This window comes from Aquila chrysaetos, chromosome 22 (genome assembly GCF_900496995.4).
Source record: "Aquila chrysaetos chrysaetos chromosome 22, bAquChr1.4, whole genome shotgun sequence".
Classification (NCBI taxonomy): Eukaryota; Metazoa; Chordata; class Aves; order Accipitriformes; family Accipitridae; genus Aquila; species Aquila chrysaetos.
In genome coordinates this window covers 9423037-9444620 of record NC_044025.1, presented here as the reverse complement: position 1 = coordinate 9444620, position 21584 = coordinate 9423037, and the positions used below count along the sequence as shown (strand labels likewise).

Genomic DNA, 21584 nt, shown 5'->3' with positions numbered 1-21584 from the left:
TTTCCTGCCGACATCTTGAGTGCGGCGTCGCGTCCGCCATCTTCAATGCGTCGCCCGTGGGGCCGCCATATCGGTGGTGGCTATAGTGCAGCCGCGGCCGGCCCCTCGCCGCCCACGCTGGAGGTCCCCGCGCGGCCTCCCACGGCCACGGCCGCCCTGCTCTCACCTCGCCCTGCTCTCACCTCGCCCTGCGGCGGCTGGCGGGACGTGTGTCCGCCGACCCGCTGGCTGGGCAGAGATCCCCAGGTCAGACTCCTGAGAGCATTAAATGCCTTCTGAGGTGCAGGGACATGAATTCGGTATTGTGAAAGAGAAGGAACTGAGGAAACCCTGAAAGATTGGTGAGTTCAGGCAGGACAGCAGCAAGCACGCACATGTGGCAGTGTACCCTTGAGGTGTGGATTAAAACAGCTCACAGGCCACAGTGAGACTCTGAGGTCACTTTGCACACATATGGAGAGGAGTGTAATTTACAAAAATTATACCCCTCCCAATGGGGGACAAGCCTTACAAGAAACAGTGCAAGTGCAGCAGTGACCTGACCTGACCTGAGCTGGCTTTGGTGCCCAATAACTCCGAGCAACACACCACCTCTCCTGCCCTGAGTGACCGCCATAACAGATGGAGCCCAATGTCGTGGGCTAAATGAACTCAATGGACATTTTGTGGATATTTGTGGACATTTTACAGGGGTGGTCCATAGACCAAGGGAATGATACATGTGTGTTATATCACAGGATGGGAAGGGGGGGTGGTGGGTAATGAGAATGTATTGGATACTGTGAGACCTGAGCACGATGTAAATGGCATGGAATGATGTGTGGAGAATGTGCTGGTTTTGGCTGGCATAGAGTTAATTTTCTTCATAGTAGCTAGTATGGGGCTATGTTTTGGATTTGTGCTGGAAACAGTGTTGATAATGCCGAGATGTTTTCGTTACTGCTGAGCTTACACAGAGTTAAGGCCTTTTCTGCTTCTCACCCCATCCCACCAGGGAGGAGACTGGGAGTGCACAGGAGGCTGGGGGGGAAACACAGCTGGGACAGCTGACCCCAACTGACCCAAGGGATATTCCAGACCATAGGACATCATGCTCAGCATATAAAGCTGGGGGAAGAAGAAGGAAGGGGGGTATGTTCAGCATGATGGCGTTTGTCTTCCCAAGTAACTGTTACATGTGATGGAGCCTTGCTTTCCTGGAGATGGCTGAACACCTGCCTGCCCATGGGAAGTGGTGAATGAATTCCTTGTTTTGCTTTGCTTCCACATGCAGCTTTTGCTTTACCTATTAAACTGTCTTCATCTCAGCCCCAGAGTTTTCTCACTTTTACCCTTCTGATTCTCTCCCCCATCACATCAGGGGGAGTGAGTGAATGGCTGTGTGGTGCTTAGGGTTAAACCACAACAGCAAGGAAGCACTGAGACCATCTCTTTTGAAGGATCATATAGCAAATGCATGCAGTAACATTCACATTTAGTCTGATGTTACTCTTATTTACCCCAACTGTGAAATGGCTTCAGGAAATGTTTCTGTTTGGCTTTTCCTCTTGCGTATTAGAAGCAATTCTCATGACTGCAAAATCAAATAACTGCTCTGTCCAAGTCTTGTTTCTCTTTAACCCTCAGCTAACTTCTCACATCATCACTGCTACCTACAGCGAAGACAGCAGGAACATCTATTGGCTAATACCTCATACAATCTACCCAGTGTGGCACATTACATTCCTGTAAGATTCTTTCAGTACAGAAGAAAAAGCAGGAGAAGGCAGCATACGCCAGGAAAAGAATGACCCAGTGACAGGAATTCATGCAGGATAGATTGAATTTAAGCTGGGCTGCTGAAGGAGAGGAACTGGTGCCACTGATGCTATTGCTGAACATAGAACAGTTGGTAACAGCTGTGCAAAACAGGGACAGACCCTCTTCTGGGCAATCAGTGTGGATTTTAGATGTGTCAACAGCAGCATCCAAAAAATTTAGATCCCAAAATATGAGGAAAGTAGGCCAGTGAGGCCTCCTCTGAAAAGAAAACAAGAAAAGGGAAACAGTAGTTCATTCAATAGCAGGATTCAGTCGGGCGCACGCATTTAGTGGCAATAAGAGAAGACTGCAGGAAGGACACAAGAGAGACTGAATTAAGGAATTTGGACAGGGCAGTTTGGTTTAACTGTCATTTAAACTTGTGTGTAAACAGTCATGAATGGTTAGGTGGTTACAAGATAGACAGCAGAAACCAAAAACACCCTCTTTTTTTTCTTAACAAAAAAACCAGTAACTTATCACATAGATCAGTTATACGTGGATCTTTGAAGGTAGTTCAATGGTTCTATTTCTTTCTCTCTCCACTGCTACATATGAGAAAGTTTAGAGGTTGAGGCACACTTGAGGATATCTAAACTAAAAACCAAAGCAAAACAATGAGAAACTAGAGATGCTGAGCAGCTATCAATAAAAATACTGTTCTGGTCTTGATCAAATTTTAAATGAAATAGGACACTGCATTACATATAGCACACTACTGAGAAGTTTACAAAGTTAAGAGGCTGTTGTTTCTTAAAGTAATATTAGAGCCTTGGCTTTGCTTCCTTTTATCCAGGGTGTTGAGGCCTCACATTTAGAGCTGGTAGAAGCTATTTGGACATACATACTACAAGTTTTTATTTTAGGTAGGTTTCATAATCTTATTTGTGTAACACAAGTATTATTGAATCAAAGACCCGAGGGAATTAATGCATTCTTTTATGCTTTAAAGAAAAAAGTCTACAACCCACAGACTCTCAATACTTACCAGTCTCCCAAAGAGATGTTTCTAAGCTTTAATATTCTGAGACAATGAATACTCTCCATCCCAACTGATGACAAAATTAGGCACTAACTACATATGAAGTGGCTAGCAAAAAATCATCAACATTTCAAAACTTAAAGCTTCTAAGGGAACAACTTATTAAGTACCCATCTAGTTCCAAACAGAAACTTCAAGCTGAGAAAATCTTCTAAACCCAACACATTTACTGTATCTATAACTCCTCATTAACAATTTATATATCACTTTTCTTGTATCTGCTCCTACCCCATCAACATAATTCTTAGAAAATATCTTAGCATACCCAAACCCCCAACATACCATTATTTTATTCCAAGAAGAGTCGTTCTCTCCGTATTTATAAGAAATCTGTGCCTAATGTGTATCACCTTCATCACTGAGTGAGCAGTTAGTATTTTGCTCCTCTCTCCACAGCGGATATCTGATAAAAGTGAATCAAAGGGATTCTGACATACATGATTCCTCTTACATGTCAGTAGTACATTCCCCAAGGTTTAAATATCTAGTCTCACATTTTTGTGTCTTTTTCACATAGAAATATTCTCTTTTAACAAGGTTAAATGTTGAAGGAATGAGTTCTATCTTCTGATGTGCACATGTCCCTCTTCACCCTGAAAAAGCTCAAGAACATTTTATAAAAACTTTGGGATTAGCATGGCACTAATACTGTAAAAATATTTACTTCTTATTGCTGATACTTGCTGTTGTCTGCCTGTTTCACTGAAATGCCACCATACTGTCTGTATCCACACCTGGATGTTACAACTCATATCTGCACTGGCTGTATGTTTGGTCATGATACATACTTTAAATATAGAGGATTCTGGGACTACATGTCTCATCCTTTTAGGGAAGGTGGTTTCAGCTTGGACAATTACATACCTGTTTGCAATAGTATGAAGTTACCAGATCCATAGTGCTCTTGACAGTCATGGAGGTTTAAAAGGCATGAAATAACTTCTCACTAATTCTTTAATTATGGAAGGATTTATGGAAAAAAATGATGCATGCATTTGTAAAACAAATTTGCTGCTGTGAACTTGAAGTAAGTTCATTCACAGGAGAAAGTACCTCTCTAGTGGCACGTGGACCCTTCTGAATTATATTTGCAGTTTCATAAATGGGAAGTCCATCTGCTGCCAAGGTATTTTGGTTGCACTGAGTGGAACTGTCTTGTCTTCTCTGATTATAAGCCACCCAGGGCTGACTTCTGTTGACCTGGTGTGGTGGGTTGACCCTGGCTGGATGCCAGGTGCCCACCAAAGCCGCTCTATCACTCTCCCTTCTCAGCTGGACAGGGGGGAGAAAATATAACAAAAGGCTCGTGGGTCAAGATAAGGACAGTTTAATAAAGTGAAAGCAAAGGTCGCGCGCGAAAGCAAATTAAAACAAATTATATTATTCTCTACTTCCCATCAGCAGGCGATGTCTGGCCACTTCCTGGGAAGCAGGGCTTCAGTACGCGTAGTGGTTGCTCCGGAAGACAAAAATGCCCCCCTTCTGTCTCCCTTTACTTAGCTTTTATATCTGAACTGACATCATATGGTATGGAATATCTGTTTGGTTAGTTTAGGTCAGCTGTCCTGGTTATGTCCCCTCCCAAGATCTTGCCCTGCCCCAGCCTGCCATTGAGGCGGGGGCAAAAATGTTGGAGAGACAGCCTTGATGCTGTGCCAGCACTGCTCAGCAGTAGCCAGAACACTGGTGTGTTATCAACACCTTTCTAGCTACTGATGCAGAGCACAGCACTACGAGGGCTGCTATGGGGAGTATTAACTCCGTCTCAGCCAGACCCAATACACCTGGCTGATGGAAGCTGTTGTGATTTCCTCCAGCAAGAAAGAGACAGTTTAGCTGCCCGGGGAGCATGTTCAGAATAGCCACATAACATCCTTTGGTTGCTTAAAAACATGGAGGCATTGCTTGGCTGTTTAATTTCACACAAGTGACAAGGGTTATCCGATTTTGCCTGTTTGTGGGAGGATTACGGGGAGTCCTTTGTGGCAGAATGTGCTGGTGGCATTGAGAGGTGCGGTCTGCTAACAGTCAGCAATGCACCTCTCCTCTCCTTTAAGAGGGTGCAGAGTCTGTTAAAACAACAGGCCTAAGAGGCTGTGCTGCAAGACAGAGTTCAAAAATAAAAACAGCCTCCAGAAATATAATAAATTCTTAGTAAGGTTGTCAGGGTTTAACCCCAGCCAGCAACCAAGCACCACGCAGCCGCTCACTCACCTCCCTCACAGTGGGATGGGGGAGAGAATCAGAAGGGTAAAAGTGAGAAAACTCTGGGGCTGAGATGAAGACAGTTTAATAGGTAAAGCAAAAGCTGCATGTGGAAGCAAAGCAAAACAAGGAATTCATTCACCACTTCCCATGGGCAGGCAGGTGTTCAGCCATCTCCAGGAAAGCAAGGCTCCATCACATGTAACAGTTACTTGGGAAGACAAACGCCATCATGCTGAATGTACCCCTCCTTCCTTCTTCTTCCCCCAATTTATATGCTGAGCATGACGTCCTATGGTCTGGAATATCCCTTGGGTCAGTTGGGGTCAGCTGTCCCGGCTGTCCCCCTTCCGAATTCCTTGTGTCCCCCCAGTCTCCTTGCTGGTTGGATGGGGTGAGAAGCAGAAAAGGCCTTGACTCTGTGTAAGTACTGCTGAGCAGTAACGAAAACATCTCGGCATTATCAACACTGTTTCCAGCACAAATCCAAAACATAGCCCCATACCAGCTACCGTGAAGAAAATCAACTCTATCCCAGCCAAAACCAGCACAAAGGTATCTTTCAAAAAATCAAATAGTACAGCATCTCAGTGTCTGCACTTTTTCCTCAGGGGGGCATGGGGTGAAAGGCAGTGGGTACAGGGGTGATACTCTGTTATTTCACAGATTTACAAAGGGAGCAAGGGAAACTGTGTCCTCCCTTCAGACAGGAAAGCTGCAATAAGCATTGGATTCAGAAGGGAGCTATAGTTAAATATATGTTTGGAGTTGAGATCTGGAAAGAAATTCGCAGCCCCCTGCTTCAGGTCAGTTAGGGTTAGGATTGGGGTAGGGAGCTGAGGGCCTTCAAAGCTGGAATTAAACTGGGGTCCTACTCATTGTGGGAGACAGGTGAGGGCTGGGGCCACCATGAGCTATAATGCAACACTTGTTGGGAACGGGGAGGGAACTCACTTGTTTTGTCATTCCCCTGTTTGGAAGGGTGTGAGTCCTTCCCTATCGAAATCCTTAAGCCCTCCTGTAAAGTCACACTGAAGTGTAGTCTATGGAAGTAATGCAGCTTCAGTCCTTGCAATGATGGTCTTGTTCACTGCAGGAGTGAAATCAGCCACCAGAGTGGATACAGCAGCAGAAACAAACATGTCCTTCTTTTATTACGCTCTGTGTCACATGAAATCATCTTCCTCCCAGCTGTGCTCAGAAAGGGTAGAGGTGTGCTGGTGGGAGGCCAGCAGCTGCAGATGTGCTGTGCTTCTCCCAGGAGGTGGCACCTCAGTGGCATGGATGGAAAAAAACAGTCTTCCCCATGCCCACGTTCCTCTACCTTCAGGTGCTGCTTCTGGGAGGTCTGAAAGGAACATGGTCACAGCTTGGCTAAATTAGCATAAGGTTTATGTGATATACTTCTCTGTCTAGGGGGGGCTGCTGTTCTTTGAGGAATCATTAACCTTTGGGAATGAGATACTAGAACTGTCAGGCTTATAGCTGTTGCATTCTGATTTCCTGCTATATCTGAAAATATCTAGGCCTAACAAGGGGAAAGCTGCATAATTAGTGATGCCTGTGACCATCTTGTGCTGGATTTTTAAAATCCAATTAAGAAGGGTGTCGTGGTTTAACCCCAGCCGGTAACTAAGCACCACACAGCTGCTCACTCACTCCCTCCCCCCAGTAGGATGGGGGAGAGAATTGGGAAAAAAAAAGTAAAACTTGTGGGTTGAGATAAGAACAGTTTAGTAGAACAGAAAGGAAGAAACTAATAATGATAACAGTAGCAATAATAATTAAAGGATTGGAATATACAAAACAAGTGATGTGCAATGCAATTGCTCACCACCTGCCGACCAATGCCCAGTTAGTTCCCGAGCAGCGATCCCTCCTAGGCCAACTGCCCTCCCCAGTTTATATACTGGGCATGATGTCACATGGTATGGAATATCTGTCTGGCCAGTTTGGGTCAGCAGTCCTGGCTGTGTCCCCTCCCAACTCCTTGTGCCCCTCCAGCCTTCTTGCTGGCTGGGCATGAGAAGCTGAAGGAAAAAGCCTTGACTTAGTCTAAACTCTACTTAGCAACAACTGAAAACATCAGTGTGTTATCAACATTCTTCTCATACTGAACCCAAAACATAACACTATACCAGCCAAAACCAGGACAAAGGGAAATAAAATTTTTTAGCTCTTTTCAGTTTTTCAGTTTTTAAATATGTATCTCTATATGTTTGCTTGTGTCTCAATAGTTTAACACACCTCACGTCCCACAGAATTGAAAAAATAGCCCTTTATGGACAGTTGATAAGTTAATTCATGTAACTCATGGTGTATATAACTTGCATACAAAGCTTTGCATTACTAGAAATTGTCCAAACTGTCAAAGCTGTAATACAGAAGTTGAAAAATCTTGTTACATGCTTATGAGTTGTCCAAGGAGAGATAGATGCACAGTTTGGATTCCTATTTGAATTTGATCATGCCTCCTTCTGAGTGATTCCTGAGGAAGATTGTTACTGCCTCAGTTTCCCAATTCCTCAAGGAACTGAATCCCAGAACCCAACTGTTATCAGACTTCAGTTGTTTTGATTATGGTCCATTTATCTTCTGCAAAACAGAGAGGAAATTTTGCTTCTTTAATGATTTTTGCGAGGAAATCTGTAATATTTGAAACTGAGGAAAGGGGAAGAAAGCAGCCAAAAATCTATATATGGAATTTGTTCAGGCGTTAGTCCAAAAAACCAAAAGTCATCAGGTACATTAGCACAAGTAAGGATGGTAAGTTTGAATAGTGTTCTCTGAAGAATATCAGAGTTCATTTCATTTCAATTCACTTTAGTATTAGTCTATTTTGTTTTACATTGATGGTTGCCTCGGTTGAATTGGAGAAAAAAAAGTGAGACAATGATTAGAGTTGTCATGGTGATAGATGAAGTATGAAAGCCTAAACAGAACAGAAAAAAACTAGAGATAATGAGCTCCATGCCACAGAGAATGGTTGGAATAGCCTTTTGGGGAAAGATTCCTAGGCAAGTCTGTCTGTCTCACATTTCTTGACAATCGTCATGACTTTTTGTTTTGTTTTGTTTTTCATGACAGATACATATTTTGCTCCATGTGGCTTGTTGAACTCAGAAGAGGACCCTCTCTTGTAAGTGAATATGTAGAATGCTATAACCATTTGTTCTTTTAAAAAATCTGTATTTCCTCAGTCCCCAGTTTCTTTTCCTGCTCCTTGGTTAATATACTATATGTGTGTTGATTGTTGCTTATTACTGAAATACATAGCTTTGGTACTCTGATGTCCTGCATTGTTATTTTTAAAGCTTTGGGGAGAGAGGGCAACATGTCTGTTTAAACAGAGCATGTGGGAGTCTGCATGTTTTGTGCAAAAGTAATGGGATAGCATTCCAATCTCCTTTACTGTTAAAGGTGTCTAATCTGATAGGAAAAATTATTTTTTCTATCTTTTTCTAAGCTTACATATAATGTGATCAGAGTTAATTTAGCACCGTATCTTGGTTGTTTACCCATTCCGTTAGCACAAGACCTGCTTTTGGTCCTCTCCCATGTATTTTTTTATATTGGAGCCAGGTGAAGAATGTTCCAAAGCAAGAGATTACCATGAAAATGCATATTCAATAAAAACTTAAGCTTTCGAGATGCCTTCTTCTTGAGACATGGCTGAAAGAAAGAGTGCTAAGTGTTGGGAACTTCATTGATATTTCAGTGGTGACTTTTTTTTTCACCAGTTCCCTTTGCAGCCACAAGTTACAGACTCTTATGGAGTATGACCTTATGATCTTAAGATCAAATAGTTGCAAATGTCTTCTGCTTACATTCTCTAAGTTGTGACACTAAGGGCCTGTTTTTTTCCAAATACTTAGTATTATTAAAAGATTCAGAAACACCGAATAACTGTAGTAACTAGAAACACTCAACAAGCATGAAATAACCTTTGAGCTATTTAGTGTAAACAGCCTGAGCAGTATCACACTGGTTTCAGAGCAGGGTTAGAATGCAGCTCTCCAGGCTGACCAGACACTGATACACCATAATGAAGCCAGCTGAATGTGAATTATATTCCATTATAATTCACCAGTCAGTCACCTGGTATTATCTTCAATCCAGAGACGTGGGATTCTGGTCTGATCTAAAGAATGATTTATGCAATAGCAACTGTAGAGCACAGCTGGCAATTTTTCATCTTGCCCTTGATGTCTTTAAGAAGGTAATTGCTAGTGTAGGAGTTAGGAGTCCTGGATGTTGATTCTGGCTCACCCATACATGTCTGATGTGTAAGAGGCTTTGATCAAAGTGGCTACATTCCCCCTCAACAGTTTGCTTTCCAGGTCAATCTCTGAGGTCTTAGGGGCAGGGTCCATTTCTTATATTGAGCATGTGGAGCACCAGTGCTCTTCATTGACTGTACTTACGTGCTAGAACAATGACAGCAAAACAGTATCAGAAAATGACAGTAACAACAATATCAGAAAATCCAGTGCAGGCTTTATGGACAAGTAAAGTAGCTTTATTATAGCACTGGCATTTTCTTTTTCGGGAATCCAACCCATCTGTTTTTCAGGCCTGTGTTTCATCACCTCTTGTCATAGAAGCGAAAAAGAAAATGTCGTAAGACCTTACTGTGAAAGCCCTTCCTTCTCCTCCACATATAAATAGATACATCAACGATATACGATTACCTTTACAGTGCAGAGTTTTGAAAACTCTAATCCTCAAAGAGTACAAGGAGATCTGTTCTATTTTTCCATCCAATGCCAATATCTGGCTACCTCTGTTTTATTTTCTAGCAAACAGGATCTGAGGATGTTTCATCAGCTCACTCAAGCTACGCACAATTTTCCTTCCCCATATTTCTATGTCATTGCTCCATCACACAAACTTGACTGTCCAGATTGTCCAGCCACTTCAGCATTTTCTTCAGATGTCATTTACAGCAATTTGCAAATCATGTTCTTTGCTCTGGTGTGTGGCAAAAGCTGGTATGCTTCTCAGCGTTATCTGCAGCTATGGGCCAGCACATGATGCTAGCAAGAGCTGATAAAAAGCACAAGCACTCCATGTTGGAAAATATTGCTCTCCAGCTGCTCTTGTCTACCATTTCGTGTCAGAAATTATCAGAAACAAATTAGAGTCCCAGGGGTCTGTGGTAGATGCAGGGGTCTGTGGTGGACTATTTCAGACCTCTAACTTACAGGGCTTTCAATTGCCTTTGTGGATGTGCATTGGCTGTATAGGAAACTTCGTATCTTAGGTTTGGTCCACAAACACAGTCAGTTAAAAAATCTCAATAACTAAAGCAGATGGTATGAATATCCACTTAGGCTATAACAAGCCAAGCTGGACGGCAGAAAATACCCCCAAATTGTCTGCTGGATTTTCTGACATCATGATGAAACATCAGAGTTTGGCTTTGTTTTCTCAGTTTGATCTTTGCTTTCTCATTTTGATCTTTCTCAGTCAAGACACATTCAGGGCAAGATGACCTGTTGTGAGAATTCTTTTAGGTTGACTGTCCAGAGCCACAAGCCTTTGAGCTATGAGAAACTTTTACAATCTTACCTTGCTCATTTGCATTCCTACTGCCTAATCGCTGGGACCTGCTTTCTGGATAAACAGAATTCATGATAGTGGTGGCTTTAGTCTGTCTCTTAGGATAGACAGAAGAATTTTCTGCCAACGTCCTCTATTAATCTCTCTCATTCAATACTAAGAGAATTAGATTCCTTACCTTTCTTAGCTTGTCTCTTTTAACAGGAAACAACTCCAGCTGATGAGCAGCAACATTCCATACTGGCAGACTTTTTGCTGCCACTGATTTATCTTTAGTTGCAGTACCAGCCTACATCCTCATGCTAATACATGTCCTAATCCAAAAGATAATAGTCAGAGCCATCTGACTAGCCTCTTTCACCAGCCCATGCACACAGCCCTTAAGTCTTGCTGTTCTTGTGCCAGAGGTCATGAGCACTTGTGGTTCTAACCAACAGTTTCTTATTACCTTAATAAAGATTTACAATTTATGTCTTTACGAGCAACATATCTAATTAATGCCGGAGGTGCTAATGCGAGCAGTCTAGCTAAAGAAGAAACTAAAAATGCATTGAAAGTATCTGAATAGTCTGGTGACCCAATGGAGGATTTTTATTGCAATGCTTTTCTAGTCAGCTGTTTCACCTGTAACTTCAAGACATGGCAACTTCACTAAACTCTGATAGTTTTTTAGAAAATATTTCAATGGTAGGTAATGTCCCTATCTTTGGCCAGAGAAAAATAGAAAAAAACTCTAATGCCATTTTACTTCAGTATTTTCATAATATATGCCACCATTCTAGTGTTCTCCATCATTTAGTCACAGAAGTTCATGCTGGGTTGAAAGAGAGTGGGAAGATAACCATATAAACCACTAAAAAAGTCAACATTACTTTGTTTGTGTTAGAATTACAAGAATCTCCAGCCTCTTTATTTCATAGAGAAGAGAAGAGAAGAGAAGAGAAGAGAAAAGAAGAGAAAAATGCCATCTGTACCTAACCCCTTATTAGTGTTTCAGTTAGCCTGCAGGATTCTTGAGTACATGGCTTAGCTGAATGCATGGAGTCTTCTCCACCAAGCAATCATGGGAAAAGAAAGAAGGCAGCATGGTCAATGTGTGTTTCACTACAGATTTTTTCAGCTAACAGATGCGTCCTTACAAATTGGCAAAGATTATATTGTTCTGGTTTGTGCACTAAAGTAAGCCTGAGACAATAACGAGGAGAAGGAATGGACAAGTGCTCTCCAGCTTCCTGCTTTAAAATCTTCCCTGAGCTTTTTTCTCCTGAAGGTTTCCTCTCATTTTTTCCTAAGATTTGTAGTATTTGTTACATTTCACCTTTAACTTCCCTTGTTGTGATAATGTATTTTACTTTCCATAAAAAATAATCCTCTTTGACTTGAATTCCATTGCTTCTCAGCATTTGATATGTTCATCTCCAGTATTGTCTATCTACCTTCTGTCTTCCCTTTCCCTTTTCGGGGTCAAGGTGTGGGCTAATGGAGAGGAAGAGTTGAACGCAAGAGATCTTATGGGATGTTAAACTCTAGTCTATATGTGTTGATCTCTCGTAGATTCCTGTATCATGTTAAAACATTGTTCATTGGTTCTGTTTGATATTCACCTATCTGCCCATGGTGCTGCCACTGCCACCATCTGAAAATGCTTGAGCATGACAACTTTCATTATCTGTGATTTGTTGCATCCATTCTTCACTAATGTAGAAGGAAGGTCTGCTTTCCAAAGCAACCATGAGTGTAAATTACATTTGAAAATGTGCCATTCTGATAACTTGCTTCAACAGTTGGGACAGTCTCATGAAGTAATTATTTTAAACATATCCATCAGAACATAGTTCATAGTAACGTAAACTTCCCACAATCAGAAAATGTTAATGATAGAGGGACTAAATAAAGAAATATATCTGATAGAAACCTGGTTACTGTCTGTTGAGGCTCTCTTTTTTCAACTATGAAATGAACATTTGGTTTCATGGAAATAGCCTTTATTAACTAAGCCTTTGTTAACAGAGTGTGAAGATGAAGAATATAAATGTGATCTGTTCTGCCAGCTTTTCTGGAATAACATCAGTGAGTTGGCATTGTAGGGAACTACAATGCTTGCTCTTAATGAACTGTGTTTTTTCTGTTTCCTGAAGAACATGGCCCCTGGAGATGAGCTCCTCCACCACTTCTCCCTACCCACACCATACAGAAAATCTGAGTTTATTGAGAGAAATACACCAAGCAGTAACACAGTCTGGGAGGAAGAAAGTGACCACAGTCCTTGCTCTAGGAGCTTTATGTTCCTCACATACTTGTGTGATCTGGCATTCAGAGCAGTAGTCAGTCCTTTGACATGTGAAGATGCTAATTAATCCTGCCTTCAGTTACAAAGAGAAGTGGGCTGTGGTCTATGCAGAAACTCTTCATCCATCTTCATTAGTCTCAATGTTTAAGCTTCCGATTTTATCCTGCCACTTGGCTAAAACTGTTGTTCTAAACTGATAACCTCAATAGAACATCAAAGTGAGTATCTTCTGCTTATGCATCATCTAGAAAACAACATGCCCATTTTCTCCTTTCTGAAAGAAGGGAGTTAAAGCCAAGGTCACAGGTAGCCTCCCATCAGTTTCAGTGGCCTTTGAGTGATCCAGAGTGTTGAGCAGGTTTTTGATGTAGTAAGAGCACCACTGTCCCTTAGAAAGGAGTCTGAAGGAGTCTTTATTCCTCCACAGTGAGGAATAAACACCACTCCATCCCAAAAACAGTCCCTAGGCTCCTGTTCTGCTATCTGTGGTTTCATGGGACACACCAGTGACTGGGAAAAGCATATAATAATGTTAAAAAAATCCATCTGGCCAAGATTTACATAACATTCAGTAGCTACTGCTATCCAAGACAGGATCACGGCAGGGCCATGCTAACAATTTCCAAGTAAAGATGATGGTGTTCCAGTGCTCACAGCTGTGTCCTGGCACTGTTTAATTCCTTGGTAAAAAAGTAGCCTGTGAAAGACTCTTTCTCTGATTGGTAATCAGCATCACAAAGTCCAACAGCCTCTTCTCCTCTACAGGGAATGAGGGTGATGTTCTCGCCTCTGCCAGGAGGAAGAGCACATACTAACACTGTGGACCAAAAAATCCTCTTGGTCCTTCCATTACAGAATGCAGTCTGCCTGATGCTACAGTGACATTTAGCCAGCAGTGGAATGGCTAGGCTTTTTGCTGTCTTGCCTTCAAAGGCAAGGACATGAGCTTCTTTCCTCATTTTCCATTCTTTTGAAGTACGAGTCTTACTCTAGCCCAACTACAGTACCAGACAGAAATGATACCCACATTCCAGTTCCAAAATTTTCTTCATGTGTAAGCCCAGTAAAGTCAGTCATTCATAAGTTTTAATTCTGGGAAAATGTATTCCGTTAACTGACTATTCAAGTGTAAAAGACATAAACTATCTTAAAAATAAAGATAATAAGGTTGTAAGAACAGAACAGAAATTTCTTCAGGTCTGAAAGCTGCCAATTTATCAGACTGTAGAAAATCATTAATGATCACATTTAAATGACAGGATTTAACAGAGACACTGCTATGAAGCTTACACAGTCTTACAATTTACCAGAGTTGTTTCATTTGAAGGAAAAAAGAGCCACATTGTAGGGTAAATTACAGTAACATGAGGCCATCTAGTGGAAGACAACTTTTGTCTTCCAGGCTTTGTTTCTTTTGCCTCTGGCCCTAGCTCCTGCTCTACGATTATTTTCTGTAACTTGTGAAATCTCATTTGTGAATAATAGATGCAATAAACTTATTCTCTAGAAAGGTCACCACGGGGAAAAAAAAAAGAGTCAACGTTTATTTTAATAAACATGCAGACTAAGTAGCTAAACAACATACATGAATCAAAATTGTACAAAGTTAGCAGAAAAATGAGCATTTAAAATTTAGCTACAAAACTGGAAGAGTCAAAGCACTGCCTAGGAAAGCTGAAGCCTTTGGAAAAAAAAAAAAAAGTATCTGGCAAAAGTTTCTGGGAAAATGAAAGAAAACACTTCACCAACAAGGAAAATGGAGGCAATGCCTGCACTGACTTGTGTCCACTAAGATCAGGTGGCATTGTCAGAAGATTTGAACTTAAACCGTGGAGACAAATATATAATGAAGGGCTCGTGTGAAAACGAACTTGCTACAGAAATGGGAATGCTCCCGAGAATCCCGAGGAAGTGCTTTGCAGGGAGGACAGAAGTGTCAATCCCAACACTCTGGAGCAGAGAGAAGCAGCAAATGACAGAGCACAGCTGAAAAGCTACTTTGTGCCTTGTTCACCATCATCAGAACAGGCAGGATGAATGAAATTAAGAGATTGTGATACGGCAGTGTAAAGCTGTTCTCAGCACTCTTCTCTGTCATGCAGAATTCATTCAGCATACCCCTGCTTGCTTCATATGTAAGGCACCTCTACTTCTCCTGCAAAGGAAAGGAAGGACATAGACATTGCAGACAGCAAGCATAACTTTATGCACTAAAATCTCTCTGAAGTTCTCAGCTAACAACTTGCTAACAGAGAATACACTATAAACGTTTGTAGCAGACAAGAAGACATTGATCTGTAAAGAATTTTCTTTTAAAAATTACATGTTTTACCCATAAAAAGCAAGGTATTTCTGGTACCACTTTTGAATTCTTATTCTTATGACCTGACTTGGGTCTAGATGCCTTGTTAGCCCCATGTTGCTCATTGGACTCTTCTCTTTACTGTCCGACTTCTACAGTTTCTGCTAGAATAGGAAGTTGCTCACACAAATATCAAGCTTATTTGTTTAGATCTATTGGACCTTATGGTGGGAGAAACAATTTGTCTATAAAGATTAAACAAAGAAGCAGAGGAGTAGCAACCCTGAAAAAAATGATAGCATTTAGGTGGAATGTAAATACCAGATAACTCAGCTCGTCTCAGATTTTGGTTTATTCAGGAGTAGTTATGTAGTATTGTACTTACAGGACTGCTTTGCAGAAAGAACATTTGTTGTTATATGTTTTCCCATCAGAGCCACAAAAAGGTTGATAGAGTCTTTCGCAGTAAATAGGTCTTCCTCTCTCTAACCTCTTGTATTCGCTGCAGTCTACCTGCAAATACAGTATCATTTTTATCTGAATCCATCTTTCTCACATTCTCCATTCATCTACAGAAATAATGAATGTATTAAATTTTTGGACAAGCCTGTCAGCTGCTCAAGAGCAGCACAGTCAATGGGGGTCCACCACCTATATTAGCTGAGCCTAAGCGTCAAAAAAGAAATGTCCCTTCTGACAGAAATGTGTGTGGTGCTACCCATGTCAGGTACTGAGCACCTTTAGGGACTTTGCTATCTATCTGAATAACATTACCGTCACTGGAAAAAAACACGGCTCCTTTTCCATCTACAGAAAAGTTGAGTCTTAATATTTTTTTCTACCTGATTACAATTGTCAGTAAATTCAGGTGAGATTAGTTCTTAAGGATGTGAAGGGTTTCTGTCTCTTTATTGCACAAGTATCAGCTCTTGATGCTTTTTATGCTGGTGAACGGATCTGCCCAGACAGAATTAAGTAAAGTCCTATTTAAGTATTAGCATGAAAAGAAATTGTTGAAAGGCTCTCATCTGATAGTGGGACTGTATTGATTACAGACTTATATATGAAAATGGGAGTACAAACTAATAGAAGAAATGACTGAAAGTGCTCCTGTCCTCGTTTTGGAGCTCAATCTTCTCCTGTCAAGTGAATGTCATTCCGGGTATTTGACAAGCAAGGAGTTCCTTGTGCAGTGCATATATTCTATTTAATGTGCTGTTTGTCATCCTCAAAAGCCTAGGGTTTGCTTGCCTAGGAAATCACCTGTCCTTATAGGTGCCTTTGTAACTCAAATTGGTGCAGCTCTTTTTGCTGCTAGTCTAGTGACAATTTGAAGCATATCAGTCTTTGGAGAGACATTATGACTGGAGCTTATCCTTTCTGAATATCTAACCAAAATATGTATCATAAATGTATATATTTAAAACAGAACCTAGTCTTGCTGTTCTCTTGTTATGGCCTGGTTTTTTTCCCCTTCATTCCAACTCTTAGTGAAGGACAGGAGTATTACTTCAGCCAAACCCTGGAATTTATTACAGATGGTATGATTGGGTTTATGCTAGTCATTGCCCAGGGTCTGCAGGTGGGTGAAGTGAGGAGCTGTATGTGGTCAGCCCCTTCAGCAGCCCAGCCCCTGCTCTGTGGCTCAGCACAGAGTGAGAGATCTCCACTGGCAAAAAGAGTCATTAGCCGATCACTCTTTTGGGTATTATGGGCTTGAATCCAGTGTCCCATTAAAAAAACCCCAACATACGGGATGTTAGTTTACCTAGGTTTTTCCTTCATTTGGTCCTTTCCCTCTCCTCCAAAGCCCTGGCTGCTCACACATTTCACTCTGTGGCTGGAAAGCAGGAGGCAGCACACCTAGCCCCAATTGCAAAAGCAGGTCAGAGACCTGATATAGCTGACAGGTTTCCACAACATAACCCAGCAGAGGCAGTGGCATGGAAGGGAATCTCTGTAGCTTGTAACTTATCATTTTTAAGCTTTTAAAACTTGTGAGAGTTTGGTTGCAACTTGTGAGAGGCAAGGGCCAGCTAATAAAAAAGCTAGAAACTAGATGAATTTGCCCCATATGTGTATGTGTAACAGCTGGCAAAATGGGAAAGACACTTAGTTTGGTATGGAGAGTGGAACATGCTCTTCCTGGAAAAGTATTTATGTCTTGGTGTAGTTTTAGGCATCAGAGGCTGTATATGTCGTGCTAGTACGGGACCAGCTGTGTGTGTGTGAATTTCCACTCCCGGCTACTGTCTACTGGACTGCAAAAGGGCTTGTCTCTGCTCATCCAAGTAAGGATTTTTATTGCTTGGTACCTCATTTCCTTCAGAGGTTGACCCCAGGATGGACACTCCAGCATAGTCAGGGAGAAATTAAAATTTCTAGGTACATGATTTAGGATCTGAAAGTCACCGAGAAAGCCTTATAGTGTCATCACCAGATAAATATAAAAAAAAATAAAAAACCAACTTGATTTCTCTGACTTAAAATTTAGCCTTGCCCAATTTCTTGCCCAGAATGCATTACAGGTAAAAACATCTGGAAGTTGTCAGGGCAACTGTATGGAAACCACATATCTCAAACTCAGGGATTTCTCTCTGAAATCTCAATACTTTGGCAGCATTTAATTAATGTTTAATGTGTTTTTTTCTGACTTCATGTTGCTACAAACTATATATTTTTATCCAGAAGTAAAGGATAAAATTACTCACCTCATTCGCTTTGGCAGCATCTGCAGTAGAAACAGAATAACAAAAGATAAAATAAAAAAAACTGTTGATAAACATTCAGTTTGTAACTGGGATGATTTCATTAGTACCAGCCCTTCCAGCAATACTAAATCTCTTACCTCCTTGAAAGTAAATACTGACATAGTTTTTCAGTGTTTAATAAGATACAGGTGTCAGAACCTATTTAACAAGTGGACCTTATTGTGTTGTTGTGTTACCTTAGAAATCTGTGTTAGCAACTAGCATAGTCTTTGTTGTGGGAGGGAATGGAGGCTATTGTTCGTTCCCCTTTTCACCAGAAAAAGATTGAAGACCCAGGAGCCAATATTATGTTCAATAGCTAGTCTGTTTAGGATGAACTAGTTGTTAAGCATGACTGGGTTTTAATTCCCAAGTTTATAAAAAGAAAATCGTATGTGGCTGTAGGCAAAACACATGGTCCTTTTATACTTTGATTTTCTGTCAATAATAAGGAAAATATCTTCATTAAAATATTATACTAAATATATATAATAATGATAATGCAATTTGGATCATAATACCACTTTAAAAAGTGTTTTCCCTTGGTGGTTGGTATGGATTCTAAACTATTTGGCAGAAGGATTGGCTCCTATTTTGTATACAAATGGCATCTAATCTGGGAGCCCTGTTCTCAGGTGGGGCTTCAAAAAGCTCCTTCAAAACAATGATAATTACGCCTCCCAGAAAGTAATCAAGTAACATTGGCATGTCTCCATTATGGTGACACATTTGTTACTTTCTTTAGGAATGTATTTTGTTCTTCTCCTGTCCTGTAATCGTCATTCTGTGGCTTCCAAGGGATAAAAGTTATCAGGCAGAGGCTTCTGTATAGAAGGAGCAGGAAGAAAATATATTATGATACAAAAGGCAATACAGCTCTAGCAATTGTCTTTCTGACTCAGTGTAGCTTTTTTTGATCTTTAAAGCCATTAAGCTTACCACTGAAACTTCCTTTCATGGAGCTATTTACATCTTCTCATCAAATAAAGTTGTCCAAGGTAAAGAAAACTAGCATAAATAATGTTCCATGTCAAGTTTCAGTCTATGTCACCCAAAGTTTGACTGAGTTTTCATTATTCTGGAATCGGGTCAGATTTAACACACTTCCACAAAAACATGTTATTTTTTCTCTGGTAACCTTTTAGTAGCCAGTATGTATTTGGGAGTGAATGCAAAAAAGATGTGACTCAGAAGGTATTGATCCATGAAATTTTAATGCAGACAAGATAAAGTAGAAAGTTCAAGGAGAGGATTTGCTGGAATTCTTATGAAAGCAGTATTTATTTATTTTTCTGCAGTTAATGAAACACTGTTTGAAAGAACAGTTTCTACCAAAAGTGGCCATTTCACTGAAATGGACTTTTTTCATAATAATTTTGATTTTAGAGACAATTTTCAAAGTAAACTTTTCAGAGCTATTCAAAATGGAAACAGATTATTTTGTTTCCTAATTTTGGTTTTGTTTTAACTTTTTCATCATTTTGCTTCTTTAACGTTCATAATACTATTGAACTGCTATACTACTAGCAGAGAAGATTTGGACTCTCCTCTTTCAGTTATTCTAAATGTACTTATTTTTCTATCTCTTCCTTTTTTTTATTGCAATGTTGTGTTAAAAAAAACAATTACCAAGTGAAGGCTCAAGAATTTCCTGCCAGCTGCCTATTTTACCATAGAGCAACCTGCACCTCAAAGCTCTCTCCAGCCTGGCAAACTAACATCATAAAGAGGTTATTCACAGCCATGTTATGTGGCCTGTGCATAATCAGCTGTCTCCTGCTTGCTCAGTTTGTCAGGAGAAGGACCTCATCAGGTCCAAGCTCCCTGCTCAGATGTAGTAAAAACCTGCTTTAGTCCTGAGGCTTTACAGTTCACTTTTTAGTTACAATGCAGAATACAGGTCTGATTCATGCCATCATCAAGGAATAGGTTTCATTTGCTCAAGTTGGCAACTGTAAAGCTGGTGCAATATTGCTTGCTAAATAGTACACAAGCATAAAATTTCACTTGCTTTCTGCCACCCAAGTCCAGCAACCATTGCTTTACTATCCCAGTAGACTGAGAAGCTTGCAGTGTTTGAACATTAGAAATATAATATATCAGGAAGTAAAGGTTACTCACTTGCTAAGCAAAGAACTGCCAGGGCGAAGAGCACAAAGGCGCCTGTTATCTTCATGGCAGACATGGGTTCTTGACTTGTTTCACAGCCAATCTGTGGTCTAAGTAGTGCGGTACACTTAGCTTAAATGTGTATTCATGTATCTGTGAGAGCAGATATATATATATATATATATATGCACGCACAAAGAGCAGGAACCCTGATGATGAAATCCCCCTTGTAGAGAAGGTAATTAGAAGAAGGTGTTGCCCATGGGTAGTATCAATAAGAATGTCTTCTGTACAACATGAAGGTCATAAGTACAGGACAAAGATGAGCGTCACAGCATGGATTGTGTTGATAAAGGAGATGTATTGTACTTTAGCTAATCCCCTTGCCTAATTAACTGTTTCATCTCCATTAGCAAGTTCAATGAGTGACTCAGTAAGGTGGTTACTTATTGCTGTTCTGCTATTGCCATATTGACCCTTAGAGCTGAACACAATTACTGGAGAAAGAAATAATTCTTACTGGGTGCATGCCAAAAGATTCATACCAGTAGAGCTGAAATGCTTAATTCCTATTCTCTTGAAATTTTGGAGACCCTTGTCACTAGCTGTGGATAGAGGCGATGCTGGTTGCACTGAGCTTTCAGACTGCTCTGTGGTAGTAGTTGCTGCTTGGAAAAGTCTATGTTTCACATGAATATCCTCACCTTCACACACAACCCAGAAGATACCCCAGTCTTTCAGTGTTCTTCTGCCTTTAAAGTTCCACTAGTTTAGAGATCAGAAACAATGCTTTGTGGCAGGAGCAAAGATACTGCATTGCACTGCCTAGCAAAGAGAAGTGATGAGTTCACAACCATTGTGCATCGTGCCGAGTTACTGCCTAGTTTGCTGTCATCGATATATGGAGAAGATCCTCCTGTCTGCCCATCTTCTCCTTTGTTGCTATTTCCAACCCAACAGGTATCATATCATGTGAGATTCTTTAAACAAATCCAACATACCAGTGTGTTAGTGACTTAATCAATAGGCATGATTTTCTGGCTTTTATTATAGAGACCGGGGGTAGAGTCATGATGGGAAACTCACATCTGAGTCTTAATTTTCACAAAGTTCAAAGTAATGTGGAGTTTTGAGCCTATAGTTTTGTTTGAACCCATCCTTCCAGAACTGCCTTCTTTTTAGCAATTTACAGTGCAGATGTGCAAATTATCTAATATGAAAGATCCCTGCACACCATTACAATTCACAGTATTTCAGTGATCACCTTCCCTACATTGCAAGGAAGGCTGGGGCTTTTTCCCCATGCAGGAGTTAGGGTCATATATGCTAATTTCACTAAGACAGAGGGACTGAAAGTTCTTACAGAAAAGGTTGTAATAGGTCAAGTAGACCTTGGGCCCCACTAACTCACCCCAAGAGGGATACAGATCATCTTGTCTTTAAAGAATGTAGGTTATGAATAAATGGTTAATTTCTCATCACTTAATGGGATAAAAAAATATAGATGCCATCAAATTCCAGTTC

At 40.7% G+C, this 21584-nt stretch overlaps 1 protein-coding gene and 1 long non-coding RNA gene across 2 annotated transcripts in view; one reads left to right on the top strand and one right to left on the bottom strand.

Annotated features, from left to right (window-relative positions):
* Positions 1-69: 69 nt before the first annotated feature.
* Positions 70-21584, top strand: part of LOC121232535 — a 36476-nt gene continuing 14961 nt past the window's right edge. Inside the window, exons 1-2 of the long non-coding RNA XR_005931152.1 lie at positions 70-246; positions 8135-8186. This is a non-coding gene — a long non-coding RNA (uncharacterized LOC121232535). The remainder of the gene's footprint in view (positions 247-8134; positions 8187-21584) is intronic.
* Positions 13479-20187, bottom strand: LOC115334336 (ovomucoid-like). The gene is made up of 4 exons (XM_029998428.2): positions 20073-20187; positions 17913-17932; positions 15587-15714; positions 13479-15054 (listed from the first exon to the last, which is right to left on the bottom strand). Exons 1-4 carry the CDS (start codon positions 20134-20136, stop codon positions 15009-15011), a joined length of 258 nt encoding a protein of 85 aa, XP_029854288.1. The 5' UTR covers positions 20137-20187; the 3' UTR covers positions 13479-15008.